The following is a 25347-nucleotide window of genomic DNA, read 5'->3' on the forward strand; positions in this document are numbered from 1 at the left end:
GAGAGGGAAGAGTTCGGCCGAAACAGAGCAAAAACATGGTCATTTTATTCATGAATTTTCCGGTGATCCTGACGGCCGGCGAGGGTGCACGAAGCCGTGGAAAAGATGGGAAGGAAGAGAGGAAAGAGGAGAAGGGCTTACCTCCGACTCCGGTGAGGTCTCCGGCGAGTATTTGAGATGAACACGATGAGGACATCCGCGGCTTCAACGGAAAAATTCGAGAAAAATAAAAGAAAAAATTTGGTGCTCGTCGTGACCAACCTTAGAGGGAAGGAGAGGGGGTTTTATAGGGTGTAGGGGAGGTCGAATCCGCCTCGGATTCAACCTCTCCATCAGTGATTTGGGTGGAAGAAGACTCCCAGCGGGAGTCTTCTTCATTCTTTTTTTTTTTTTTTTTACTTTGGGCTTTTTGGGCTGATTTGGGTCGGGGTGTTACAACAGCACCCAACATCTTCAATTCAATCTAAAAATAGAGTATACAGAGTATAACTTCAATTGTTAAATAAAGCACCATACAAACTGATGAATCTCTTTCAAACCCATCTCAACTACTACCGCAGGCCACAAAGGAAAGCATGTATGCTCTAGTTGGTGATGATATATACCCCTCTATGGACTCCTTTTATCCCAAACCCTTGGTTTCATAATGACAAACAAAAAACAACAAAATTTTTAAACTTGTATACTCTAATTCATATACATTGCATACGTGCAAATTATAAAACCAATGTGATAAATGTAGGAAGAATATCTCAGTTCGACGGAGAAGAAAGATGCAAAGAAATGCTGACTGACGAATATTGCGGAAGAAGAAGGATGAAATCTTAATGAACACTATAGAAGAAGGCCGACTTGCCCCTCTAGTGCCTCTACAAAGAAATCCCGACTGAAAATCGATATTCTTGTTTGAATTGGAGAAGAAGAAGGGGGTTTGGATTAGAGAAGAAGAGGCATCTTCTGAATTAGAGCATGGGAGGAAAAAATAGCGTAAAATATTTGTCCAGACGGTTTACACTGCCTAATCACCTATTTTGACCATGTCAGCATCTTTTTTTTAAAAGGATTTAAATCCATATCAACACCGGCAGAGAAAGGTCATCCATGTATGCACCGTTTTTTGATAGATCAGATTTTCGGTGAGATAAAACTGTTGGAATCATATCTGGGGACCACAATAAATCGATTCAGATCGGAGATTAAAGTTTAGGATTTTAAAATTCAAGGATCATTTAAGATAATTCGGTGTTGTTTGGACATCATAACATAATTTATCCCGGAAAATAAAAGTGCCTAATGCCACTCCCATTAAATCGGCTGTTTTCACCTCCAGCATGCTCTCCAGCCACATCCCGAAACAGAAGCTGTGACGAACAACATCTCCATTCCAACTCTGTCCCTCCTCTTCCCAGTTCATGGCATCCATCTTGTCTCTATTCCCTCTGCTAATCCTCCATACTCTGCTTCTAGCTCCGACCAAAACTTATTCCCAGACTGACCCCATCCTCACCTATTGCGCCGGCGACACCAACTACACCGTCCCCAGCACCTTCTCCGCCAACCTGGACCTCCTCCTCTTCAACCTCACCTCCTCCCCCCACGACGCCGGCTACTTCTCCAACACCACCGTCGGCGCAGCCTCCTCAGCCCCCGCCTACGGCCTTGCCCAATGCCGACCCGACATCTCCGCCTCTGACTGTTCCACCTGCCTCAACCTCTCCGCCTCGGCCGCCACCACCCGCTGCCACCTCCGCAAGTCCGCCGCCATCCGCTTCGACTACTGCATCCTCCATTACTCCGACCAAAGCTTCTTCGGCCGGCCCGTAGACGACCAGCTCCGGACGATATACAATAATTATAACGCGTCGGATCCAACGGGGTTCTATCGGCAGATTAGGGATCTGATGGACGAGATCTCGTCGCAGGCGGCGGAGAGGGAATCGAAGTTTGGGGTGGGGATGGCAAATTTCTCGCAGTACGAGAATATATATGCGATGGCACAGTGCACCCGTGATCTATCGGAGACGGATTGCTCCACGTGTCTCGATAAGGCGGCCGGTTGTCTGCCTATCTGCTGCTATGGGCATATCGGGGCACAGGCCTTGAAGGTGAGCTGTACCGTGAGGTTTGAGACCTATCCCTTCTTCGCCCAGTCGTTTATCCCTCCGCCGCCGCCGGGATCGAGTTCTTCGCGGAACAGCGGCAATGGCACAGACACGACCGGTGATGGTAAGCAAAGTTCTTCCCTTGACGTAGAATACCTCCCTCAGGAATGATTTAGTTTAACAAAAAAGTTTGGTGGATATTGTGTTGAGTAGTAGTTGATTTCGACGATACGACGAGTCGCTCCGATAAGTATAGAGCACCACAAGAAAATTTCAGTCTCTGGGGCTTTGTTAGTTATCCTGTTAATTTGGCTGGCTTTAACAGCGAATTTACATCTTCAGTTTTCTACTCCTTTGTCATGAGTTCCATATAGTAATTTAATCTTTAGAACCATGTGTGCTTTGAACCGTATTCGGAACTTCCTTTTTGTTGTTTTTGCACTTTTTTCCTGATGAAACGGATTTTGTTTCTGGGAATACGAATAAATTTAGTTTTAATAACCTTCGGACCGCAAAGCATGTTGGTGGCCTATGCTGCTGTCATCCTTTTTTTTGTTTTTTTTGTTTTTTTGGTGGTGGGGTGGTGGGGGCGGGGGGGGTGTGGGTGGTGGGGGTGGAGGAGTTACTCTTAGCTCCGGGAGGAACATTCTGTGCCGGACAGTGTTGTAATACAAACAATTAGAATGGGGTGGATTTTACTCAGTTTGCAATTGATCTGGATACGTATAGATAATGGTAAGGTTTGCTCTGATTCAGATCCTTATATATATATATATATATATATATATATATATGTATATATATATATATATATTTTTTTTTTTTATGAAGAAAAAAATAATAATTTGTATGTTGAAAAATTGATTTTTGTAAGTTTATCCTATCCAACTCATCTTATTTAACCGTATCCATCCTGACCCATCCCGAACCTCTATCGTATGGGATGGATATGTATAATGGCTTATCCAATCCGATTCGTTGCCATCTTTATTTAACATATAAAAAAGAATTTATCTATTTTGGCACGGATCCGTTATTGGATTGATGCAATCATTGTTTTGAGATCTGTGCGAATAAATGGATGAGAGATCTGAATTATTTTGAGATCTGTACAGATGCAATCCAACGGAAAGAAGATCAATCATTCTTTTGCGGAAGATTACAACTGGAACCCCACATGTACCACAGCTTTGGGAAACATGCAGGAGAATAAATGCTATTCTCATTGCACTGTCAAATGTACTAATCTTAAGCAACTTGACTGCTGAGTTATGTCATAGAACTTCACTTCAGGCTATAAGAGTCCACCCTGGTTTATAAACTTCGAAAAAAAAGTTATTTATTGCTAGTTTCGATTTCTTAGAAGGAAAATAGGTCGTGTCTAAGCAATAAGTAATTTAAGTTTTTGGTCTTTAGAGTGTATGGTAGGCGATTTGCAGTTTAATTGGGTCTTGTTTATATCTTCGTTCCCAAATGACATTGTATTTCTATTTGCTAACTTTTCTTTTGGTGCAGGGAAAAGTAACAACACTACAAAAGTAGTACTAATTGTTGCCATCTCTGTCGTTGCTGTATTGATGGTCCTTTTCGCCATCTGTATCTGCTTACGAAGAAGGAAAGTGTTTAGAAAAGAACTTTGTAAGTTTTTCTTGCTGCACTATTGCTTTAAGAAATCCAATTGAAGACAAATGGGCTGGATTTTTATGTAGTTGAGATTGCTCTGTCAGTAATTGATGGAGATGAGGAAGAGTTCAGAAGTTCAGAATCATTATTATTTGATTTGGGTGCCCTTAGAGCTGCCACAAATAACTTCTCAGATGCAAATAAGCTTGGAGAAGGTGGGTTCGGACTAGTTTACAAGGTAATTATCTGGACTTTGGTCTTCAAGGTCACTCATAAATTGTAAACATCGTTATTTATTTGATGAATGAGAATTGCTTTCTTGTGTCTTTTAAATCTCATACAGGGGACTCTGCTGGATGGACGAGAAATAGCTGTGAAAAGGCTCTTGGGAAGTTCAGCGCAAGGACTGGTGGAGCTAAGAAATGAGCTGGTTTTGGTTGCCAAGCTTCAACATAGAAACCTTGTGAAGTTGTTGGGTTGTTGCATTGAGGAACAAGAGAGGTTACTTGTCTATGAGTACCTTCCAAATTCAAGCCTTGACAAATTTTTATACGGTATGCTCCATTTTCTATATTCATATTTTTCATAATCAATGCCATAGTACTTCCCTGGTTTTAAGCAAATACGAACACATCATCAGGTTTGTTACGCGTGTAACCCTGTTGTGGTGAGCCATTCACCGAACTACGCTGGATATATTTGTTCTAGCCTCTTACAACACTTGATACATGTTATTCCTCTTTAAGGTTACTTTATAGTCTTTGTTCAATCTAATTTAACTTAGCATTACCTTGAACATACTCCGGATTTTCTTTTTCAGCTGTTATCTGGCTTTGCATACTAAGATTCTTGCGATATGGATTGATGCGAATGCCATCATTTTGCGTAGCCTGATTTCTTCCAGTGCGACCATTTATTAAGATGACTCTATCAATGATGGCATCATTTTTGCATGCTACCGGGTTTTAACTGTCTTCCATGCTATTTTTGGGTAATTGTTTATGATATAACTGCTTTTTACTCTTCCGATTTAGTGGAGGCTAGGCCACCCTTGATTTAACTACTTGGGTTTGCTAACATCTTGTTGATGGCATGGCCCAACCGTACTTGTTATTCATTATGATCTCAGTTTAATTTGGCAAGTTTACTCTAATGAAATAGACCCTATTGGACGACAACAACTAGACTGGGGAAGCCGATACAAGATAATTGAAGGGATGGGCCGCGGGCTTCTCTATCTTCATGAGGATTCTCGATTAAGGATTATTCATCGGGATCTAAAAGCAGGTAATATCTTGCTGGATGGGGACATGAACCCTAAAATTTCAGACTTCGGTCTTGCAAAGCTTTTTGGCAGAGATGAGACCCATGGAAACACTAGTCGAATTGCTGGAACATAGTAAGTGCATACGTTTTTAATTTCCTTTTCTGAATAACCAGTGGAAAGATGTCCAGTCCATTATTGTTCTGAAATCTGACTTGAATCAATATAAGGATGTCCTCATGGAGAAAAATCTAATATCTTCCCATTTTCTTTATGGCAGTGGGTATATGGCACCAGAATATGCCTTGCATGGGCACTTCTCCACCAAATCAGATGTTTTCAGTTATGGCGTCCTAGTTTTGGAGATTGTGACTGGCCGGAGGAATAGTGGATTCAAGGGATCCGGGAATTCTTTAGACCTTCTTGGCTATGTGAGCATTCCTCAGAGCTTCTTAGCCACCCGACACACACACACACACACACACACACAGACATAGGTTGATCTACTGTTCTCAGTATCCTTTTATCATGTTAGCATTTTGAAATCCTCTAAACTGATTCTTTGAATATATAGGTCTGGCAGCACTGGACTGAAGGAATGGCAACACAGGTGATCGACCAAATTCTAGGTAATCAGTATGAAGCCCGAGAAGTATTGAGGTGCATTCACATCGGGCTACTCTGCGTCCAGGAAGAGCCGGCAGAGAGACCCAGCATGGCATCGGTCATTCTCATGCTCAGCAGTTCCTCTGTCACTGTTCCACCTCCATCGCCACCAGCCTTCCTTATGAGTAGTGGTACTGGTACAGTGAGGACTAGTTTATCGGGAGGTGGGAGCTCCAGTGGAAGCACAACAAGAGAACCAAGGACAGGAAAATCAAAGCTAGTCTCATTGAATGATGTCTCGATCACGGAGATGGAGCCGCGATAGATGTGTGAGATTGATAGATAGGAAGTGCATCTTTGAACATTAGTTGATGTTAATATTTTTTTATGAACAATACGGACATCAATTTCTCTATCAACTGTGCTGTATAGATGTGGTATGCTCTGGATATCATCCAGATAATGGCATGATATTGGAAGTCTGTGGGAACTTTATTGATGGCAGCTTGGAACCTGATTTGTTATCCATTAAGGAGTAATAAATGAGGAGTAATGTCTTCCAAGCATTGTACAATTTGATGGGCAACCTAATGCTCTCTGGACTATATTTGGATAAAGCCCCTGCTCTTTATGTTCGAAAAATAGGGCGTATAAATATATGGGATCCAGCTAATACCATATAGACCATGTTTTCTCTTTTTTTTTTTTATTTTTAATCTGGACCACATTGATAGGGCTAAACGTCCTAGTATGTTATGTGCACCATGTCATATATGTGATCTGCATCTCTCCTTAAAAAATGACGTGTTGGAAAAATTTCTGGCTGCTTATATTGTAGGCACACGAGATGCTCCGTTCCGTGCCGACCGGCCATCATCGTCCACTAACTACTCCATGACTCATTTACACCGTGCTGCTTCGGGTATTAACTCTGCTCCTACCAAACCTTTTCGAATCGACGTCTGTTTCCGATGTGGGGAGAGAAGTCACTGGAAGAGAGTGTAGAAACCCGATTAAATGTTTTTGCCGCAAAGGTTTCGGCCATGCCTATAAAACCTGCAAAGCTTCAGTGCATCCCCTCGTCCCGGTTCATCGGCCAGTCACCCATAACTCCTCGCTCTCTTCCTCTCCCATAAATCACTTATCTCCATTACAACCATTCACACCCCCCCCCCCCCCCCCTCCCCTCACAACCAATCAATCCGGAACCACAGATCCACCGAATTGCTAAATGCTTCCTACCAATCACCGCTGAGATGACAGAGATTTCTAACCATCTAGAGAGAGTCGCTTTAGTTGAATCTTTTGGCAGAAAAATTAAGGTCAGTGACTTTGCTGCCACCCTCGCCCAGGACGCCAAGGTGTCGGGATCTTGGTCCAAGCAATTAGAGGAGGAAAACCACTTCTTTGTCTCATGTCCTTCTAGGGACGTCATCCACACCCTCATGTCCATGAGCCATATCGGCAGGGAAGGTTTCTCGCTTGTGGTCAGCCCCTAGGATCAACACAGAGGAGCCAGGACTCATAATCTTCGCTACAAGGTGGGTGCCTCTCTCCATGACCTTCCTTTGATGTGCTAGAATGCCGAGTCTGCAACTACTATTATTTTCAGTTTTGGATACCCTTTCTGGGCCAGCAGATCAAGCCTTCAATGGGACGATATTACAAGTTTCGACATCCAGTTTTACCGTGAGGATCCCACAGCTGTTCCTGAGTACGTTCATGTCACGATCGGTCCTCGAATGTATGTGGTTCGAGTTACTATCAAGTTCGCAAGGCTTGAATTCCCGCCGTTTGATGGAGCATCCTCCAACTATGAAGACTTCGACGACCTTGACGAGAGCGAACGCAACTTTTGGTTCGGCTCTCCTAGTAAGCTCTATCTCCAGCAACCTGGATCCGCCTCTTCTGTAAAGGATGCACCTGGTGCCGATGATCGCCGGCGGCACTAAGACTCTGAGTCCCAAACTATTGGTGATAGCTCATCCCTACTCTCTGATAAGGATTTAGACCTCTCAACCACCTCTTTCAAGCCTATAATGTTGGGTGGATGTCTGGCCAAGACACTATCTCTCAAGACTTTTTCAGTACCATGCGATACAGCAGGAAGAAAAAATAAATAAAATAAAAAATAATCAAAATACATGGATCAGCCACAAAAAAGCTCGCCTCCACGAGACATATAAATTTTATTATAAAAAAAAATTTTACAAGAGGAGATCTCATCCTCAACCCTCGTACACCCAATTTTTCTCTCACCAGAAGTTTTCCTCACAAAAGTTCTCTCTCTCTTGAAAAATCCTCCTGAACCCCTGAAGTGATCGGCATCCGCAGTCCAGGAGCTCTGCTCCTTTCCCAACGTACGGCTCTCACTCTTCTCTTTTGGGTTCTGATCTTCATTTTCTGTGCAAAGCTTTCACGCCCGCATCCGCGAGAAACCAGGCCACACATATCTCCTGTTCACTATTCCCAGGCCCTATTTAAAGGGCTTAAACCTAATTTAGGTCTCCTAAACAGGCCCAAAATCCTTCCCCAACCGTCGGATCATGACAGGGACATTCCTGGGCCGTCTGATCAAGATCGATCCATGGAATAGTACCGTGGACCGCGAGAAATGCCTGGGAAATGCCCAGGCGGTCCACAGACCCGCCCGTGGACCGCCCGATCCAACGTGGACTGGGTACAGGCCCAGGTGCAGTGCCTGGGCCTGGGCCGGCCCGCGCGTGCGGGCCTGGGCAGCGCCTGCATCGGGCGCCTGGGCCCGAGCCGTGCCCTGCGGCCCGCACGTGGGCTGGGCCACGCACCTGGGCCGCGCACTCGATGCATTGGCCCCGCCTGGGCCGTACTCCGCCACCTGCGACCGCGCCGCCGCCGTTCCTCCGGCCCACCACCGATCGCCGACGGTCCTCCACCATCTCGGGTCTCGTGCTGACTTCAAAAGTTCGTATCTTCTCCATCCAAGCTCCGTTTGGGGTGATCTTAGTCTCGTTGGACTCCATTTTTCATCGCGGACCTCGCTGTGGGCTCAATGTGGACTGAATCTTGAGATGTCAAATCCTAACAATCTCTATCTCGACTCGATATTCGATCTCCTCCTAACTTCGAGAGCTTCTGGATCTCCTCGCTCCCATGTCCTGAGGCAATCGCCTGCTGATCATGGATGGGCAAACATGTGAGTCGAGTCAAGCCGCTCGATCCCATCTCCATCGTATACTGTGCTCCTCTTGATCTGAGATCTACTCGGGGCATCATCCTGCGGCAATAGGAATCTCACTTTGCGACGTCACCTCTCGTCCTTCCGAGTCTCCTGTCTTGTGCCCGATCCACCTCCACCTGGAGCTCCATCTCGCTCTAGGCTCCTCCTGGCTTCCGAAGCTCCACCTCGCACTGGGCTTTCCATCAGGTAATAATGTCCTTTGCTCCTCCTCTTCCTCTCCAGCACAATCCTATTGCCGCGTAGCATCCTCAGGATTCCTCCACCAGCTACCATCCTGTAGCCTCTTGTATCCGGTCTGCTAAGTGAGATAAAATTTTGCCTGAAATCAGGTATGTATCGGACCTCCTCCAATCTCCTCACTACACCATCATATGTCCGCCAGCTGACCGTCCCAATGTCTCTGATCGCACAGCTCGATCCATCCGACAGATATACAGTGCCCTCTCTGTTCTCCAGGGAGTCAAACTGCTCCTCTCTGCAACATACATAATAGGGGTATGCAAAATGTAATATCCACTACTAGGAAGAAGTAGATACCTCATCAGATATCTTCAGGACATCTCTATTTGAATCGCTGTCAGCCGTCGCCACAGCAACCACCGTCTGATTTTTGAGTTGAGGGCAATCTCTGGCTAGATGCCCTAACTCCTCACACCGGTAACACCTGGTTTTGCTCAAATCCCTCCTGGACTTAGATCGCCCTCGTCGTGATCTCCTGTCGCTCGGTCTACCGCCTCCGGCTCCTCCAAAAGCCACCAAAGTTGAGCTACTACCACCTGAGCTCGAAGCTGGGTTCTTCCTCCTGAGAACATCATTCTGGAGTATCGTTATGGTGACCTCGTCCATCTTGATAGTGCTCTTCTCCACTAGAAGAGCAGTCACCAAGAACTCGTACGAAGGTGGAAGTGACGCTAGCAAAACCAGCGCCTTGGTCTTCTCCTCAACATTCTCACCAACGCTGAGGAGGTCGGTGAGGATTTTCTGAAAGTGGCTTAGATGCTCTTGCACGCTCTGTCCCTCAGTCATCCGTAGCTGGTAAAATTATCTCCAGAGAAAAAGAGTATTGGTGAGAGACTTTGCCATGTATAACTCCTCGAACTTCGACCATAGCACTATCGGAGAAATCTCGCTCAGTACATGGATTACTACCTCATTCGCCAGGTACATGTAGATGGTACTCACCGTCTGCATCTGTAGCCATTTCCAATCCTACACCTCCATGGTGGTCAGCTTCTCTTCGCACAAGAGAGCATCGATCAACCTCTGTTGGATGAGCACGTCCTTCACCCTTGCCTACCATAAGGAGAAATTGCTCTTACCATCAAACTTGTTAATCTCCATCTTGATTGATCATGTCTTCTCCATCTTCAGTCTTGCTCACCACCACTGTAATCTGTGTCCTTGTACCGCCTTGCTTTGATACCACTTGTTGGGTGGATGTCTGGCCAGGACACCATCTCCCAGGACCTTTTCAGTACTACGCGATGCAGCAGGAAGAAAGAAGAAATAAAATAAAAAATAATCAAAATATGTGGATCAGCCACAAAAAGGCTCGCCTCTATGGGGCATACAAACTTCACTATGAAAAAAAAATTTACAAGAGGAGATCTCACCCTCAACCATCGTGCACCCAATTTTTCTCTCACCAGAAGTTTCCCTCACAAAAGCTCTCTCTCTTGGAAAATCCCTCTGAACCCCTGAAGTGATCGACGTCTGCTGTCTAGGAGCTCTACTCCTTCTTTCCCAACGTATGGCTCTCTCTCTCTTCTCTTTTGGGTTCTGATCTTCATTTTCCATGCGAAGCTTTCACGCTGGCATCCGCGAGAAACCAGGCCACACATATCTCCTGTTCACTATTCCCAAGCCCTATTTAAAGGGCTTAAACCTAGTTAGATTAGGTTTAGATCTCCTAAACAAGCCCAAAATCCTTCCCCAATCGTCGGATCGTGATTAGGATGTCCCTGAGCCATCTGATCACGATCGGTCTATGGAATAGTGTCGTGGACCGTGAGAAATGCTTGAGAAACACCCAGGCGGTCCATAGACCTGCCTGTGAACCGCCTGGTCCACCGTGGATCGGGGTACAGGTCCGGCGCAGCCGCGCACGCACGCCCGCTGTGCCCCACGGGCTCGCGCGCCCGCCTGGGTCCCGTGCCCCATGCGTTGGCCCCGCCTGGGCCGTGCTTCGCCGCCTACGGCCGCGTCGCCGCCGGCGGTCCTCCACTGCCTTGGGTCTTGTGCCGACTTCAAAAGCTCGTATCTCATCCATCCGAACTCTGTTTGGGATGATCTTGGTCTCGTTGGACTCCGTTTTTCGCCGCGGACCTCGCCGTGGGCTCAATATGGACTGAATCTTGAGGTTTCAAATCCTAACATATACTCTCCACATTTTAACACCTAGTCTTTTTATATTCCCCCAAATGTCCCCTTCTAGTGCATCTCATCACCAACGACCACCCCAATACCTCATCATCTAACTGCTGGTCCGTCTCCAACATCTACCAGTCAACCCTATTTTCAAATTTTAAATTTTTTCTTCTAGATGATTTGGTTTACTCTCCTATTCACATTGCCCCAAAAACATAATCCGTACAGACTACAGCCCCTACCATGATTGAGATCATTCTAAGGCATTCACCTCTTATCAAGGAGCGTGGATCGTCTGCTGTGCACCACATGGTGCGGTGAACAACACACACCATCCATTGCACGATGGACGGCCGCACACAACAGCATGCAACGAGCACGCATCCATGCATAACCATCTATCATGCAATAAACAGTGCGTTGTGCATCACATTGTGCGGTGCACAGCAGAGAACCCGGGCTCCTTATCAAAACGGTCACTCCCTCGCTCCCAGAACCTATCCTTGTCTCCAAAGTCTTTTCAACATTGATGTCAGCCCTCTCGAAGAACTCTAATGAGATACCTCTTAACTCCCCCTCGACTTCCAATCCCTGCAAGCAAAGCCTGAGACTCCGGGCTAAAAAGCTGAAAGCTCTTGGACTCATCAATAGCAGTCTGAACGACCAAGATGTGCTCTTCATCAATTCGCTCACTCCTGCAGAGATCATCAAGTACTCCAAACTATGTGGTGTCACAGTTTCCACTGAAGGGGGTATTTGAAGCTCCGCCAGATGGAGCTCCTGAGGTGCCGGAACCTTGCAACCACCAAGGTTCCTCAAAATGTTGTCTAGTGCCTGTAAATGGTGTGGAGGTCCCTCATATCTGTCCCAGTAATGGTAACAGTTTGTTTTTGATCAGCAATGGTAGCAACTTTTTGGTGTTCTTTGCGGTCCTCTAATCATGTTCTTATTCAGCTGTTAGCTTTTCTAAATCTAGGCAATTATGTTTGCTTAACTTTTGGTCGCAAACTATTTTATTTCTACTGTGCAAGAAATCCTCCATAGTTGAAGTACTTTAATTTCATCTGTGTTCTCACTTCCTACTGCTTGTTGTTTCTTCTTCATCTTCTATGACAATATTACTCTGAAATGTCAGACGTTTGGGTAGACCGAAGAAGAGAGGAATTATTAAAAACATAGTGAAACAGTCCAAATGCACAGTAGTTTGTTTTCAAGAAACTAAGTTGGAGAATATAAACCCTTCACTTGTCAAATCTACCTGTGGCGTATTTTTATCTGAATGGCATTACAAACCTGCCAATGGATCTTTTGGCGGTTTGCTAACTTGTTGGACCCAACCTCTGTTATCGGAGCTCCTGCTCACATGGAGGACTTCTACATCACTACCTCTTTCACTTTGATTAATAATGGATTCAAATGGTTCCTCACCAATGTTTACGGCCCTCACCATCGTTATGACCGCTATAACCTTTTTGATGAACTCCATTTTATCAAGTCGAACTTCTCGGGTCACTGGGTGGTGCTCGGGGACCTTAATGTTATTCGTTTCAGCACTGACCGGAGGGAAACTTGTCACGCCCCGAACCCAACACCTGGGTCGGGTACGTGATGGCCGCACACTCCTTAGAGCAAGCCCTAAAAAAATATGCAAGGCCAAATTAAATCATTACAACCTTATCAACCATAATATTTAATTTTAATAATGATTCATAAAACTTGCATAATTACAATTAATATTTCTTCAATCCTCTGATCAGGTATCAATGGTACTCTATCTATGCATCCGCTCACTCACAAATCCATACCATAGCCAACCATGGACATCTTGTAACTCTGAGAAGAAAAAGAAAATGAAGGGGTGTGAGCTTTACAGTCCAGTAAGAATTTTCATATCACACCAATATAATAATATAATCTAAAAATAATGATAGGCAATAACACGTAAAAGTCGATGTTCACTGTCCAGAATACTGCAAATATTTATAGATTATCTGTTTATCAAAAGAGATGCATCATCATATGTTAAATAAGTGAAACAATTTTATTCAACGATTGTTTCATGTCTTATCTTTCCATTTTCTTCTATTATCACATCATCTTTAATCCTTTTCTTTTTCGCTTTAGCTTTAGCTTTGGCTTTGGCTTTGGACTACCAGGATCATGCGACGATCTTTTATTCGGATCGATTTCTGTGATCTTCCTCGGATCGAAATATTCATGATCTTTCTCGGATCAAAGTGGCCATGATCTTTTTCGGATCAAATCATTCATGATCTTTCTCGGATCAGATTCTTCATGATCTTTCTCGGATCATATTCTTCCACACATAAGCCTGTGGGGGCTGTCCCAGGCATAAGCTCCTGGCAAGCTATTCCACATGACAAGGCCAGTCCAAACCATATTTTTCTTTCTCTTTATATTTTCATGAAACTATAATATTTGACTTCATTAATCAATTCATCTTTTGCAGTGTAATATTTCATACCCATATAATCATGCCATCAATCGCTGATACATATGTATTGATATAACATACTCATGCTCAAAATCACATAAATAAATAACAGTGTCTCAGATATAACAAATTCATCGATCTCAAATCCAACGATGCAAAACCAACGATGCAAGACCAACAGTAAAATAGCACATATATAATAGTGATCATGTACAGAGATTCTTACCTTTACCGGTGACTGATCCAAGCACAGAAATCAATGTTCTTCTTTGATTTATGAATTCTTTAACAAAATATTCCACTCGATATCATTTGCAAACAATCATCTCTTTATAACCCTGATCAAGTATAAAAATCATATATAGAGAAAATTACCGATAATCGATCCTAATAACACAGATCGAGGACCTCTCTTAGGATTAATCAAAATTAGGATTTATCTAATTATCTAGATCCTCCACTGATCCATAAGACTTCTAGAGAGAGAAAATCCCTGAAGAGAGAGAAAATTTTAGAGAGAGAAAGTAGAGAGAGAAAGTGGAGAGAGAATCTTCGTATTTTTTTCGATGAGGCAATCATGATCGAGATCATCAAAGGTCCTATCAGGGTGACTCAATATGAATCAAGTGTTACAATTTTGAATAGAATCGGACTGGGATCAGATCTACCGCACGAATTTCGGAGCAATCTCAAATCATCTTATTTTCATCTTCAAGTTTATTCTAGGATTCATGATGTAATCAGAGAGGAAGAAAAGATCCCAGAGAGACAAAATCCGTAAAGAGAGAGAAAAGTCTAGAGAGAGAATCTAGAGAGAGAAAATGTAGAGAGAGAAGGTAGAGAGAGGAAAGAGAGAAAAAGGAGAGAGAAAGGAGAGAGAGGAAAATTCTCTCCTTCTTTTTATTTTATTTTATTTTATTTTTATTTTTATTTTATTTTTATTTTTCTTTTTCCTTTTTCTTTTCTTTTTCTTTTTTCTTTTTCTTTTCTTTTTCTTTTTCCTTTTTCTTTTCTTTTCTTCTTCTTCTTCTTTCTTCTTCTTTTCTTTTCCCGTGGCCTCCCTTGGCTGAAACAGGGGAGGACCATGAGGTCCCCCCCCTCGGTGGCTCGGGCTCCGGTGGCTTGGCCGGAGATCCGGCAACAGGTGGAGGCGGCGGTGAGCAATGGACGGCCGGCGGCAAGGTTCGGCTGGCAAAAATCAAAAAGAGATCGGAAAACAGGGGATTTCTTGTTCATGGATTTTCCGGCGAAGACGATGGCCGGCGGCGAGGCTTTGGGCCAGGGGAGAAAGGGAAGAGGGAGAGGAAGAAGGGGAGGGGCTTACCTCGAGCTCCGGCAGCCGAGAAGAACTCCGGCAATCTTTTTCTTTTCCATCTAAGAACCCGCGGATCCTTTTGAAAAAAAATCCCTCAATCTCTCAAAATCCCGTGATAAAAACCTAAAGGAAGGGGAAAGGGGATTTTATAGAGGAGGAATCCGGTTTTTACTCGGATTCTCCACTCCTTTTTATGGTGGGAAGAAGACTCTCAACGGGAGTCTTCTTCCTCCCGATTCCTCTATTTTTTTTTTTTTTTTTCTGGGTCGTTACAAAACTAGTAGCAGAACGGCTTCTGCTGAATTCAATGACTGCTTATTCCAACTGGAACTCATTGAGATCAACTCTCCCAGCTGGAAGTACACTTGGTCTAATTTTCAACAGAATGCTAGCTTGGCAAAATTAGATAGATGCTTCATCTTGATTGAATGGCACAACCATTTCCCTCAGACTTCACTCTCCCCACTGGTACGTACCACATCCGACCACACACCTCTCCTAATTGCTTTTTCTGTAAAGATTTTACCAAGGTCAAAACTTTTCCAGCCTCTTCGGCTTGAGAACACATGGTACATGCATCCAGACTTCCACAAGCAGGTCGAGATTTGGTGGGACGCTGCACCAACGTCACAAGATGTAATCTCTGCACTTGTACTAAAATTTCGATACTTACGTTCTCAAATGAGAGCTTGGAACAAGAAAATCTTTGAAAATATTTGGAATTGAAAGAAAGATATAGAGTTGAAAATTAACGAATTAGATTGCACCGAAGAAGACTGCAATTTGACTGATGAAGAGAATTGTGAAAGATCAAGACTTAAAAATATGCTTCAAACATTGCTTCATCAAGAGGAAGTATATTGGAGACAGAGATCTAGGCAATTGTGGCTCATGGATGGAGATAAGAACACTAAATTCTTTTATATTTGTGCTTCCAACAAACAAAAGAAAAATAATGTAGATTCAATTCTGAAGGATGGTAATTTGTATAATGATCAATCGGGTGTACACAAGGCATTTAAAGATTACTACACTGAACTACTAGGTTCTGTTGAAGACCCCCTAGTGGCAGCTGACTGGAAATCTCTGTACTCTAATAATGTCGACCTTAGATCTTTAGAGAGGCCCTTTTCCGAAGAAGAAATAAAAGAAGCTATATTTAACCTTGCAAAAGATAAGGCGTCTGGTCCGGATGGGTTTTCATTATTTTTCTTTCAAAAACACTAGCAGCACATTAAACCTATTATTCTTAGCTTTTTCAAAAGTATTCACAGCTTTTCTTTGGACTTAATTATCTTGGATAAATAACACATATATTGTGCTTATTCTGAAGAAAAAGGAATGCATTGATGTTGGAGACTTTCGGCCCATCAACTTAGAAGGGAGTATTATTAAAATCTTCTCTAAGGTGCTTGCTACTAGGCTTGGAGAAGTTATTAACTCTCTAATTTCAGAAAATCAGTCTGCCTCCGTAGAGGGTCGAACAATACATGAGTGCTACACAATAGCTGCCGAAATTGTATCATATTGTAAGTGTAACATCCGGCCCATTGGGCCTTAAACCCAGCCCAAAAAAAAAAAAATGAAGAAGACTCCCGCAGGGAGTCTTCTTCTCCCGACCGGCTCCTAATCGGAGTCGGAAACCTCATCGGAGAGGAGTCAAACTCCTCTCCTCCGATTCTATTTAAAGGGGAGACCCTTCTCCCTTCTTCCTACCAAAGAATCCTGGAGCGAAACGGCGAAGATCGCCGGAAATTGCTCGCAGAAACCGTCACTGTGCCTGCCGAAATTCCTCGTCGGAGAGGTCGTCGGAGCTCGAGGTAAGCATGTGGTTCTCTTCCTCTTTTCTCTCCCTTCCTTCCCGTGCCGGTGTTCACGCTCGTCCGTGATCGGAGTCGTCGGATTTTGTCGTGAGAAAGGTTTCGATTTTTTTTTATTTTCGGACGCCGGTGGTCGTCGCCGGCCACCGATTTGGGACCCTTGGGATGGCGGTGCGCTCTCCTCTGGCTATCGGCCATTCCTGTGCCGGCCGATCGCCGGTCGGCCAACCGTATGAGAGGACCATTCGGTCCCCTGTTTCATTTTTTCACCCAGGGGAGGCCACGGGAAGAAGTAGAAGAAGGAAGAAAAAAAAAGAAAAAGAAAAGGAAAAAGGAAAAAGAAAAGGAAAAAGAAAGGGAAAAGGAAAAAGAAAAGAAAAAAAGAAAAGAAAAGAATAAATAAATAAATAAATAATAAAATAAAAATGAGAGAGAGTTTCTCTCACTTCTTTCAGTCTGAACCCTTACTTTCTCTTTCTAGAATTGAACTTTCTCTCTCTACTTTCTCTCTCTAGAATTTTTTCTCTCTAGATTGTTTCTCTCTCTTGATGGATTTCTCTCTCCAAAGTTATCCTTCTAAGATTAGCGTAGTGAAAGGCTTCATTTTGATGATCTTGATCGAGTTTAGGGAAGAGTCTGATTCTAAGTGAAGTTTTGATTTGGGATTTATTTAGATTTAATTTTTAATTAAAATTAATGTAAAAATATAATTTTGGATAATAGGCACTGAAGAATCTCCTAGAAGTTAGTCGATCTATTCATTCAGTGCTCCATGAAAGGTAAGTAATGAATCATCTTCTCGAGATATTTCATATTTATTCTGAAAATAAATAATTATTCTCTGAAATTATGCATAATTTATGAAATTATGTTTTGAAAGAAAAGTGCTTTTGAAATATTATGGTATGTCGATTATGCACATGTTCAATAAAAAATTATGATATATTATGATACAAAAGTATTTTGATACAGATCGGATTTATGCTCTCAGCCTAACTATGTTTCAGTGGGCTCCGCCAATGGAGATTATACGTTGGTACTCAGTAGACCCTGCCAGTGAGGGTTGTGCGTTGGTATTTAGTGGACCCTGCCAGTGGAGGTTGTGCACTGGTGTTTGTGGATCCTGCCAGTGGGGGTTGTGCGCTGGTATTCAATGGATCCCGCTAATGGGGGTTAAACATTGGTCATAGTCGAGGCTGTTGAGTTACGAGTATTTTGAATCGAATCGGATTTATGATTATATTATATGTGAATATTTGAAAAGATTGGATTTGTATAAAATCAGCATGAAATATACTTTTATGTTTATTTGCAGCATTGTTCTTGAAAATTATATAATATCTAAAATATCTAGTTGAGATATTTGTTACTTACTAGGCTGTCAAGCTCATTACCTTTCTTTCTATTTTTCAGATTCAGATAATTAATTACGAGCGTCGGAAGAAATATTGGGACAAAGCTTTTAGAGACGAGATTTAGCATTGTCAACTTCATTGAACTTAGATCTATTATTTTATTTTTAGTAAAATTTTATTGGATGTAAGATATTTGATTTAATTACTTGAATTAAAGTTGAATAATAATTATTTGAATTTATTCTACTGTGATGCATTGATATCGTGATGAGATGCCTTGCATGCTTATGGAGAGAGTTCTTCATAAGTATGCGGTGGTTGCCGCAACCTCCTGCTCGCGATCTCGGGCCGGGAGCGTGATAATTAATATGGTATCAGAGCATAAGTGGATAAATTATGATATATAGAATTAGACATAGTATGAGTGTAAGTGGATAAACATTAGAAATTTTGGGACGTTAAACCCATCCTAACAAATAGATAAATGAATCTAATCAATTTTTACTACTACAAGGTTATCATGCCTCCCCATAGAATGACAAGAACTACTTAAGGAATTGCAAGAGAGACATCACAACCACGGGATGGTAGCACTCCCCATCTAACCAGTGACACCCCTCAGGAGGAGGAAGTCGTAGATCCTAATGGGAGTACTTCGAGAGCACGTCAGGAATCAGATATGGCTCAGTTAATGTAGACCCTAATCAGGATGGTACAAATGCAACAATAAATACAGTAGTAAATGCTTGAACAACAGCAGATACAACGAGATACACAACAACATCAGCATCCACCACCACAACATGGAGAGCAACCAGTACAACGGAATAATATTTCAGAATTTAAAAAGCTTGCTCCTCCAGCTTTCAAGGGGACTACTGAACCTTTGGAGGCTGATAACTGGATAATGGAGATGAAGAAGGCCTTCGCTGTCCAAGAGTGTCTTGATGAAAAAAAGATTCGATATGCAGCTTATTTACTACAAGGAGAAGCATACAACTGGTGTCAGTGACTACAGCGCAAGTATGAATAAGACGACGAAATACTTATCTGGGAAAGATTTCGGATTGCATTCTACGATCAGTATTTTTCTCAGAGTATAAGGATCCAAAAAGAGCAAGAGTTTATTTATTTGAAGCAAAAAGGTATGAGTGTGACTGAATATGAAGCAAAATTTACAAAGTTAGCAAAATTTGCTTCGAGATTAGTGGATGGTGAGCAAGAACGTATTCACAAGTTTGAGATGGGACTGAGAACGAAGATTCGAAAATAAGTGGTTCCATATGAATTGACAACTTATGCAGATGTGGTAAACAAAGCACTGATAATTGAAAGAGAAGTCAATGAAGAACGCATGGAAAGGGAAAGAAAGTAAAGAAAGAGAGCAAAATCAAATGATACACAAGGGTAGAATAGTAAAAATATCAAAAGTTCAGCTAAGGGAGCAATAGATAATAAGACTCAATAGATTGATGGTGAGCAGTGCTCCAGAGGTGGCAAAAATCATGCAGATAAGGATTGCTATTGGAATACAGGTGCTTGTTTTAAATGTGGTCAGATGGATCATAAAATTGCTAGCTGCCTGCTAAATACTGAAAATCAAGTTGGCCAAAGAACTTATGAAGGACAACATAAGGGTGGTGGACAGATTTCTAAAACCCAGGTAAGAGTTTATGCGCTTACTCAACAGAATGCACAGGCTTCCAATACAATGGTGATAGGTAAAAAAAATTTTGAGGACGAAATTTATTTTTAGGAGGAAAGAATGTAACATCCGGTCCATTGGGCCTTAAACCCAGCCCAAAAAAAAAATGAAGAAGACTCCCGCAGGGAGTCTTCTTCTCCCGACCGGCTCCTAATCGGAGTCGGAAACCTCATCGGAGAGGAGTCAAACTCCTTTCCTCTGGTTCTATTTAAAGGGGAGACCCTTCTCCCTTCTTCCTACCAAAGAATCCTGGAGTGAAACGGCGAAGATCGCCGGAAATCGATCGCAGAAACCGTCACTGTGCCCGCCGAAATTCCTCGTCAAAGAGGTCGTCGAAGCTCGAGGTAAGCATGTGGTTCTCTTCCTCTTTTCTCTCCCTTCCTTTTCGTGCCGGTGTGCACGCTCGCCGGTGATCGGAGTGCCAAATTTTATCGTGGGAGAGGTTTCAATTTTTTTTGGTTTTCGAACGCCGGTAGTCGTCGCCGGCCATCGATTTGAGACCCTTGGGATGGTGGTGCGCTCTCCTCCGGTTATCGGCCATTCCTGTGCCGATCGATCGCCGGTCGACCAACCGTATGAGGGGACCATTCGGTCCCCTGTTTCATTTTTTCACCCAGGGGAGGCCACGGGAAGAAGTAGAAGAAGGAAGAAAAAAAAAGAAAAAGAAAAGGAAAAAGGAAAAAGAAAAGAAAAAAAAAAGGAAAAAGGAAAAAGAAAAGAAAAAAAGAAAAGAAAATAAAAAATAAATAAATAAAAAAATAAATAATGAAATAAAAATGAGAGAGAGTTTCTCTCTCTTCTTTCAGTCTGAACCCTTACTTTCTCTTTTTAGAATTGAACTTTCTCTCTCTAGAATTTTTTCTCTCTAGATTATTTCTTTCTCTTGATGGATTTCTCTCTCCAAAGTTATCCTTCTAAGATTAGCATAGTGAAAGGCTTCATTTTGATGATCTTGATCGAGTTTAGGGAAGAGTCTGATTCTAAGTGAGATTTTGATTTGGAATTTGTTTAGATTTAATTTTGAATTAAAATTAATGTAAAAATATAATTTTGGATAATAGGCACTGAAGAATCTCCTAGAAGTTAGTCGATCTATTCATTCAGTACTCTGTGAAAAGTAAGTAATGAATCATCTTCTCGAGATATTTCATATTTATTCTGAAAATAAATAATTATTCTCTAAAATTATGCATGATTTATGAAATTATGTTTTGAAAGAAAAGTACTTTTGAAATATTATGGTATGTCGATTATGCACATGTTCAGTGAAAAATTATGATATATTATGATATAAAAGTGTTTTGATACAGATCAGATTTATACTCTCAGCCTAACTATATTTCAGTGGGCCCCGCCAATGGGGATTATACATTGGTACTCAGTGAACCCTGCCAGTGGGGGTTGTGCGCTGGTATTTAGTGGATCCTGCCAGTGGGGGTTGTGCGCTGGTATTCAGTGGACCCCGTCAATGAGGGTTAAACGTTGGTCATAGTCGAAGTTGTTGAGTTACGAGTATTTTGAATCGAATCGAATTTATGATTATATTATATGTGAATATTTGAAAAGATTGGATTTGTACAAAATCAGCATGAAATATACTTTTATGTTTATTTGCAGCATTGTTCTTGAAAATTATATAATATCTGAAATATCTAGTTGAGATATTTGTTACTTACTGGGCTGTCTAGCTCATTACCTTTCTTTATATTTTTCAGATTCAGATAATTAATTACGAGCGTGGGAAGAAATATTGGGACAGAGCTTTTAGAGACGAGATTTAGCATTGTCAACTTCATTGAACTTAGATCTATTATTTTATTTTTAGTAAAATTTTATTGGATGTAAGATATTTGATTTAATTATTTGAATTAAAGTTGAATAATAATTATTTGAATTTATTCTGCTGTGATGCATTGATATCGTGATGAGATGTCTTGCATGCTTATGGAGAGAGTTCTTCATAAGTATGCGGCGGTTGCCGCGACCTCCTGCTCGCGATCTCGGACCGGAGGCGTGACAGTAAGAGATTCAAGCAGAAAGGTATCATGTGCAAAATTGACTTTGAAAAAGCTTTTGACAACATCTCCTGGTTCTTTCTTAATCAGCTGATGGAGAAAAGAGGATTTGGAATTCATTGGAGACAATGGGTGTCATCGATCATCCAAACAAATATGTCCTCAGTAATTATAAATAGAGTTAAGGAAAGGTCTTTTCGAAGCCAAAAAGACTAAAGCAGGATAATCCTCTCTCCTTTACTATTTATTTTGGTCGCTGATGTCCTAAACAAGATGCTTAAGTTAGTGGTAGCTAACTAGATGATTAATGGCCTTGATCCTTCTAATTTTAACGAACCACTCACTTGCTTACAGTACACTGATGATACCATCCTCTTCAGCTCATCAAAAAAAGGGACATTAATACTATCAAAATCATCCTATATAACTTTGAATTATTGACAGGCTTGAAAGTTAACTTTGCTAAGTCCAATATCATTGGTTTAAGCCAGCAAAATGACATCCTGAAAACTTATGCAAGGATACTTGGATTGCAGCAGGTTTGTTCAATGATAGATGATGCGATCATGGATGCCTTCCTCGGACGGCAGTTAGGATCTGGGCATAGCATGCGATCAAAAAAATCTCGCAGTTTGTTATCCAGCTAGTCTGATGATGCATCGGTGCCAGAGGTCGTTAAGATATTGATGAGCATGATGTAGGATCAAATTACTTACTGGATGAATCGTAATCAGACACTCGAGAGGATAGTGGCTGCGATGGTGAAATGGCTCGGTATCGATGCCTCCAAGTTAGCACCTCTACAGTCGCATGATGCCGCCTCTATACCACCATCGCGACACATATCGAGCTAAAGATCGACGCTTGGAGGAGAGAACGAGGCCAATGACTCTGATGATACATAGTTTGTAGTTTTTTTAAATTTTAAATGGTGTATGAACTTGTATTTTTGTATATGACAATGATGGCTATGAAACTTATTGCTATTTAGAATTATTATTTCGAATTTGAATATTTTTATTGTGTTAATATATTTTTATCTAAAATATGTTTGACATGAAAATTTACATTTAAATAGTTATTTTTTTGATAAAAAATAAAAAATATTTTATTTTATCCATAATTTAATTTAGCAATGAAATATTAATTTTATCATAAAAAATAATTAAAAAATTTTAATGATCGTAAAAAATCAAATTTTTACTATATATTGCGATGAAATATTTTTTTTGCTAAAATTATGATGAAAATAATTTTCATCGCTAAAAATATTTTTTATCATAAATTTTATTTTTTTTCTTTATTTTTTTTAGTGATGAAATTTTTTTCATCGCAAAAATAGTGATGAAATTTTTATTTTCATCACAAAAATTACAATGAAATTTTTATTTCATCGCAAAAATTATGACAAATTTTTTTTAATCGCAAAAATTATGATAAATTTTTTTCATCACAAAAAATTATGATGAAATTTTTTTTTCATCACAAAAATTATGACAAATTTTTGTTTCATCGTAAAAATTGCAACAATTTTTTTTTATCACAAAAATTATGATAAATTTTTTTTTCATTGCAAAAATTATGATGAAATTTTTTTCATCGCAAAAATTATGATGAAAATTTTTTTCATCACAAAAATTATGATAAAATTTTCTCTCATTGCAAAAATTGTGAGAAAATTTTTTATTTAGTCATGATAGTTAGCGATGAAATTTTTTTTCATCACTAATTTTTACGATGAAATTCTATTTTTCATCGCTAAAATTAAAAAAATAATAAAAAATTTAAATGAGTAACAACTGATTTTTTACGATGAAAATATTTTTCATCATAATTTTAATGATGAAATTTTAAGCTCTTGCGATAAACTTTTTCATCGCTAATACTGCGAACTCTTCCGTTGTCAGATTGACTATTTTTGATGATAAAATAAAATTTTTTCGTCACCAAGGCCTTTTTGCTACGAGGCTTTCTCTACAAACCTTTAGCGATGAAAATTTTTGTTGCTAATACTTTTAGCGACAAAAATTTTATCTTTAGCAATGAAAAAATTTCATTGTAAAAAATTAAATTTCTTATAGCGTGTTGCTCAGCTGCCAATTGATTACCTAAGAATATCGTTGCATAGCTCCTATTTGAAAGCAAGGGATTGGTCATTTATCTTGGATAAATTAGACAAAAAACTAGCAAGATGGAAAAAAAAAACACCCTGTCATTGGCCAAACGCCAAACTTTAGTTTGTTCTGTTCTTAATGCCATCCCAGTGTACCGGATATCGGTGTTCATGCTATCAGAATCAGTTATTAACAAAATCAATACCTGCTGCCATAGATTTATATGGAGTGAAAATTAGCAACATGAAAAAATCAAGAACTTGATAAGTTGGGCAACAGTTTGCAGATCTAAGAACATAGGAGGATTGAGAATCCGCAACATCGAACTCATGAACATTTCATTGTTGTTAAAATGGTGGTGGAATCTTTTTACAAACCCCAATAAATCATGGTCACAAATAATTTTTAGGATATATTACTGATCTTCTTTGCCTCCGCTTGCTTATGAAAACATTTCTGATGGAACATCACCCCTCTGGAAGGAAGTCACTAAACTTGCATGACTATTTCGGGCTTTCACCATCTCAAATGTTGGTAAAAGAACGTCCACGTCTTTCTGGTATGACATCTGGATAAGAGGAGAAGCTCTTGACTTCACCCTCCCTAAACTACATGCATTTGCTTTCAACAAAAATATCAGCATTGCTCAATTCATTTCAAGCCATGACTAGAAGGTTTACTTCGGAAGACCACTAAGTTATGCAGCATCCGACGACTTTCCGACTTTCCGAAACTCACAAAAATCTTGCCGGATAGATCATTAACAGAGAAACCGGATTGAAGAATTTGGAGATGGAGCAACAATGGTAGATTTTCAGTCAGAAACTGTTACCACTTTCTGATTGATGGTGGTGTTCAACATATCCTAGCTAAAATACTATGGAAATTAACATTGCCCAAAAAGGTGAAAATTTTTGGTTGGTTAATTTATCAGAACAAAATTCTAACCATGGAAAATCTGCTAAAAAAAGGTGTGCAAGTTGAAAAGTAATGCATACTATGTTATAGAGAAGATGAAACCACTGAACATTTACTGTTGCAATGTTCATATTTCACCACCTCTTGGTCAACACTTACAAGATTTACCAGTGTTCCTCCCCTACCTAAGCATATCCCTCAAATTTGGACGGAGTGGATTTATTTAGATCTACAAAAGGAACAGGATAAGGCATTTGCATCACTTCTTCTCACTACTCAATGTTGGTTTGGAAGGAACGAAATAGCAGGATCTCCCGCTTTGAAGCATAGTCGAAATCAAAAATAGTAAGAAAAATAGCTCATCTCTTCGCTGACTAGACACGTTACAATTTGGAGGAAGATGGAATCAAAATCCCCATGCAGAGATTTCATATGATGAAGCTTTCCTCAGCCATCTTGCAAGCAACGAAG

At 40.9% G+C, this 25347-nt stretch overlaps 1 protein-coding gene across 3 annotated transcripts; it reads left to right on the forward strand.

Annotated features, from left to right (window-relative positions):
• The first annotated feature begins 1278 nt into the window (after window positions 1–1278).
• LOC105052281 (cysteine-rich receptor-like protein kinase 7) lies at window positions 1279–6169 on the forward strand. Of its 3 annotated transcripts, none has more exons than XM_073252324.1 (7): window positions 1279–2226; window positions 3618–3740; window positions 3812–3963; window positions 4069–4279; window positions 4887–5124; window positions 5270–5420; window positions 5564–6169. In XM_073252324.1, exons 1-7 carry the CDS (start codon window positions 1413–1415, stop codon window positions 5918–5920), a joined length of 2046 nt encoding a protein of 681 aa, XP_073108425.1. In that variant the 5' UTR covers window positions 1279–1412; the 3' UTR covers window positions 5921–6169. The 3 variants fall into 3 exon arrangements, with proteins under 3 accessions (XP_073108425.1, XP_010931353.1, XP_019707391.1); XM_010933051.4 differs by having other exon boundaries at window positions 1282–2226; window positions 3830–3963; XM_019851832.3 differs by lacking the exons at window positions 1279–2226; window positions 3618–3740; window positions 3812–3963; window positions 4069–4279 and adding an exon at window positions 4568–4716.
• The last annotated feature ends 19178 nt before the right edge of the window (window positions 6170–25347 follow it).

Source organism: Elaeis guineensis, chromosome 2 (assembly GCF_000442705.2).
Source record: "Elaeis guineensis isolate ETL-2024a chromosome 2, EG11, whole genome shotgun sequence".
In the NCBI taxonomy this organism is placed as follows: Eukaryota; Viridiplantae; Streptophyta; class Magnoliopsida; order Arecales; family Arecaceae; genus Elaeis; species Elaeis guineensis.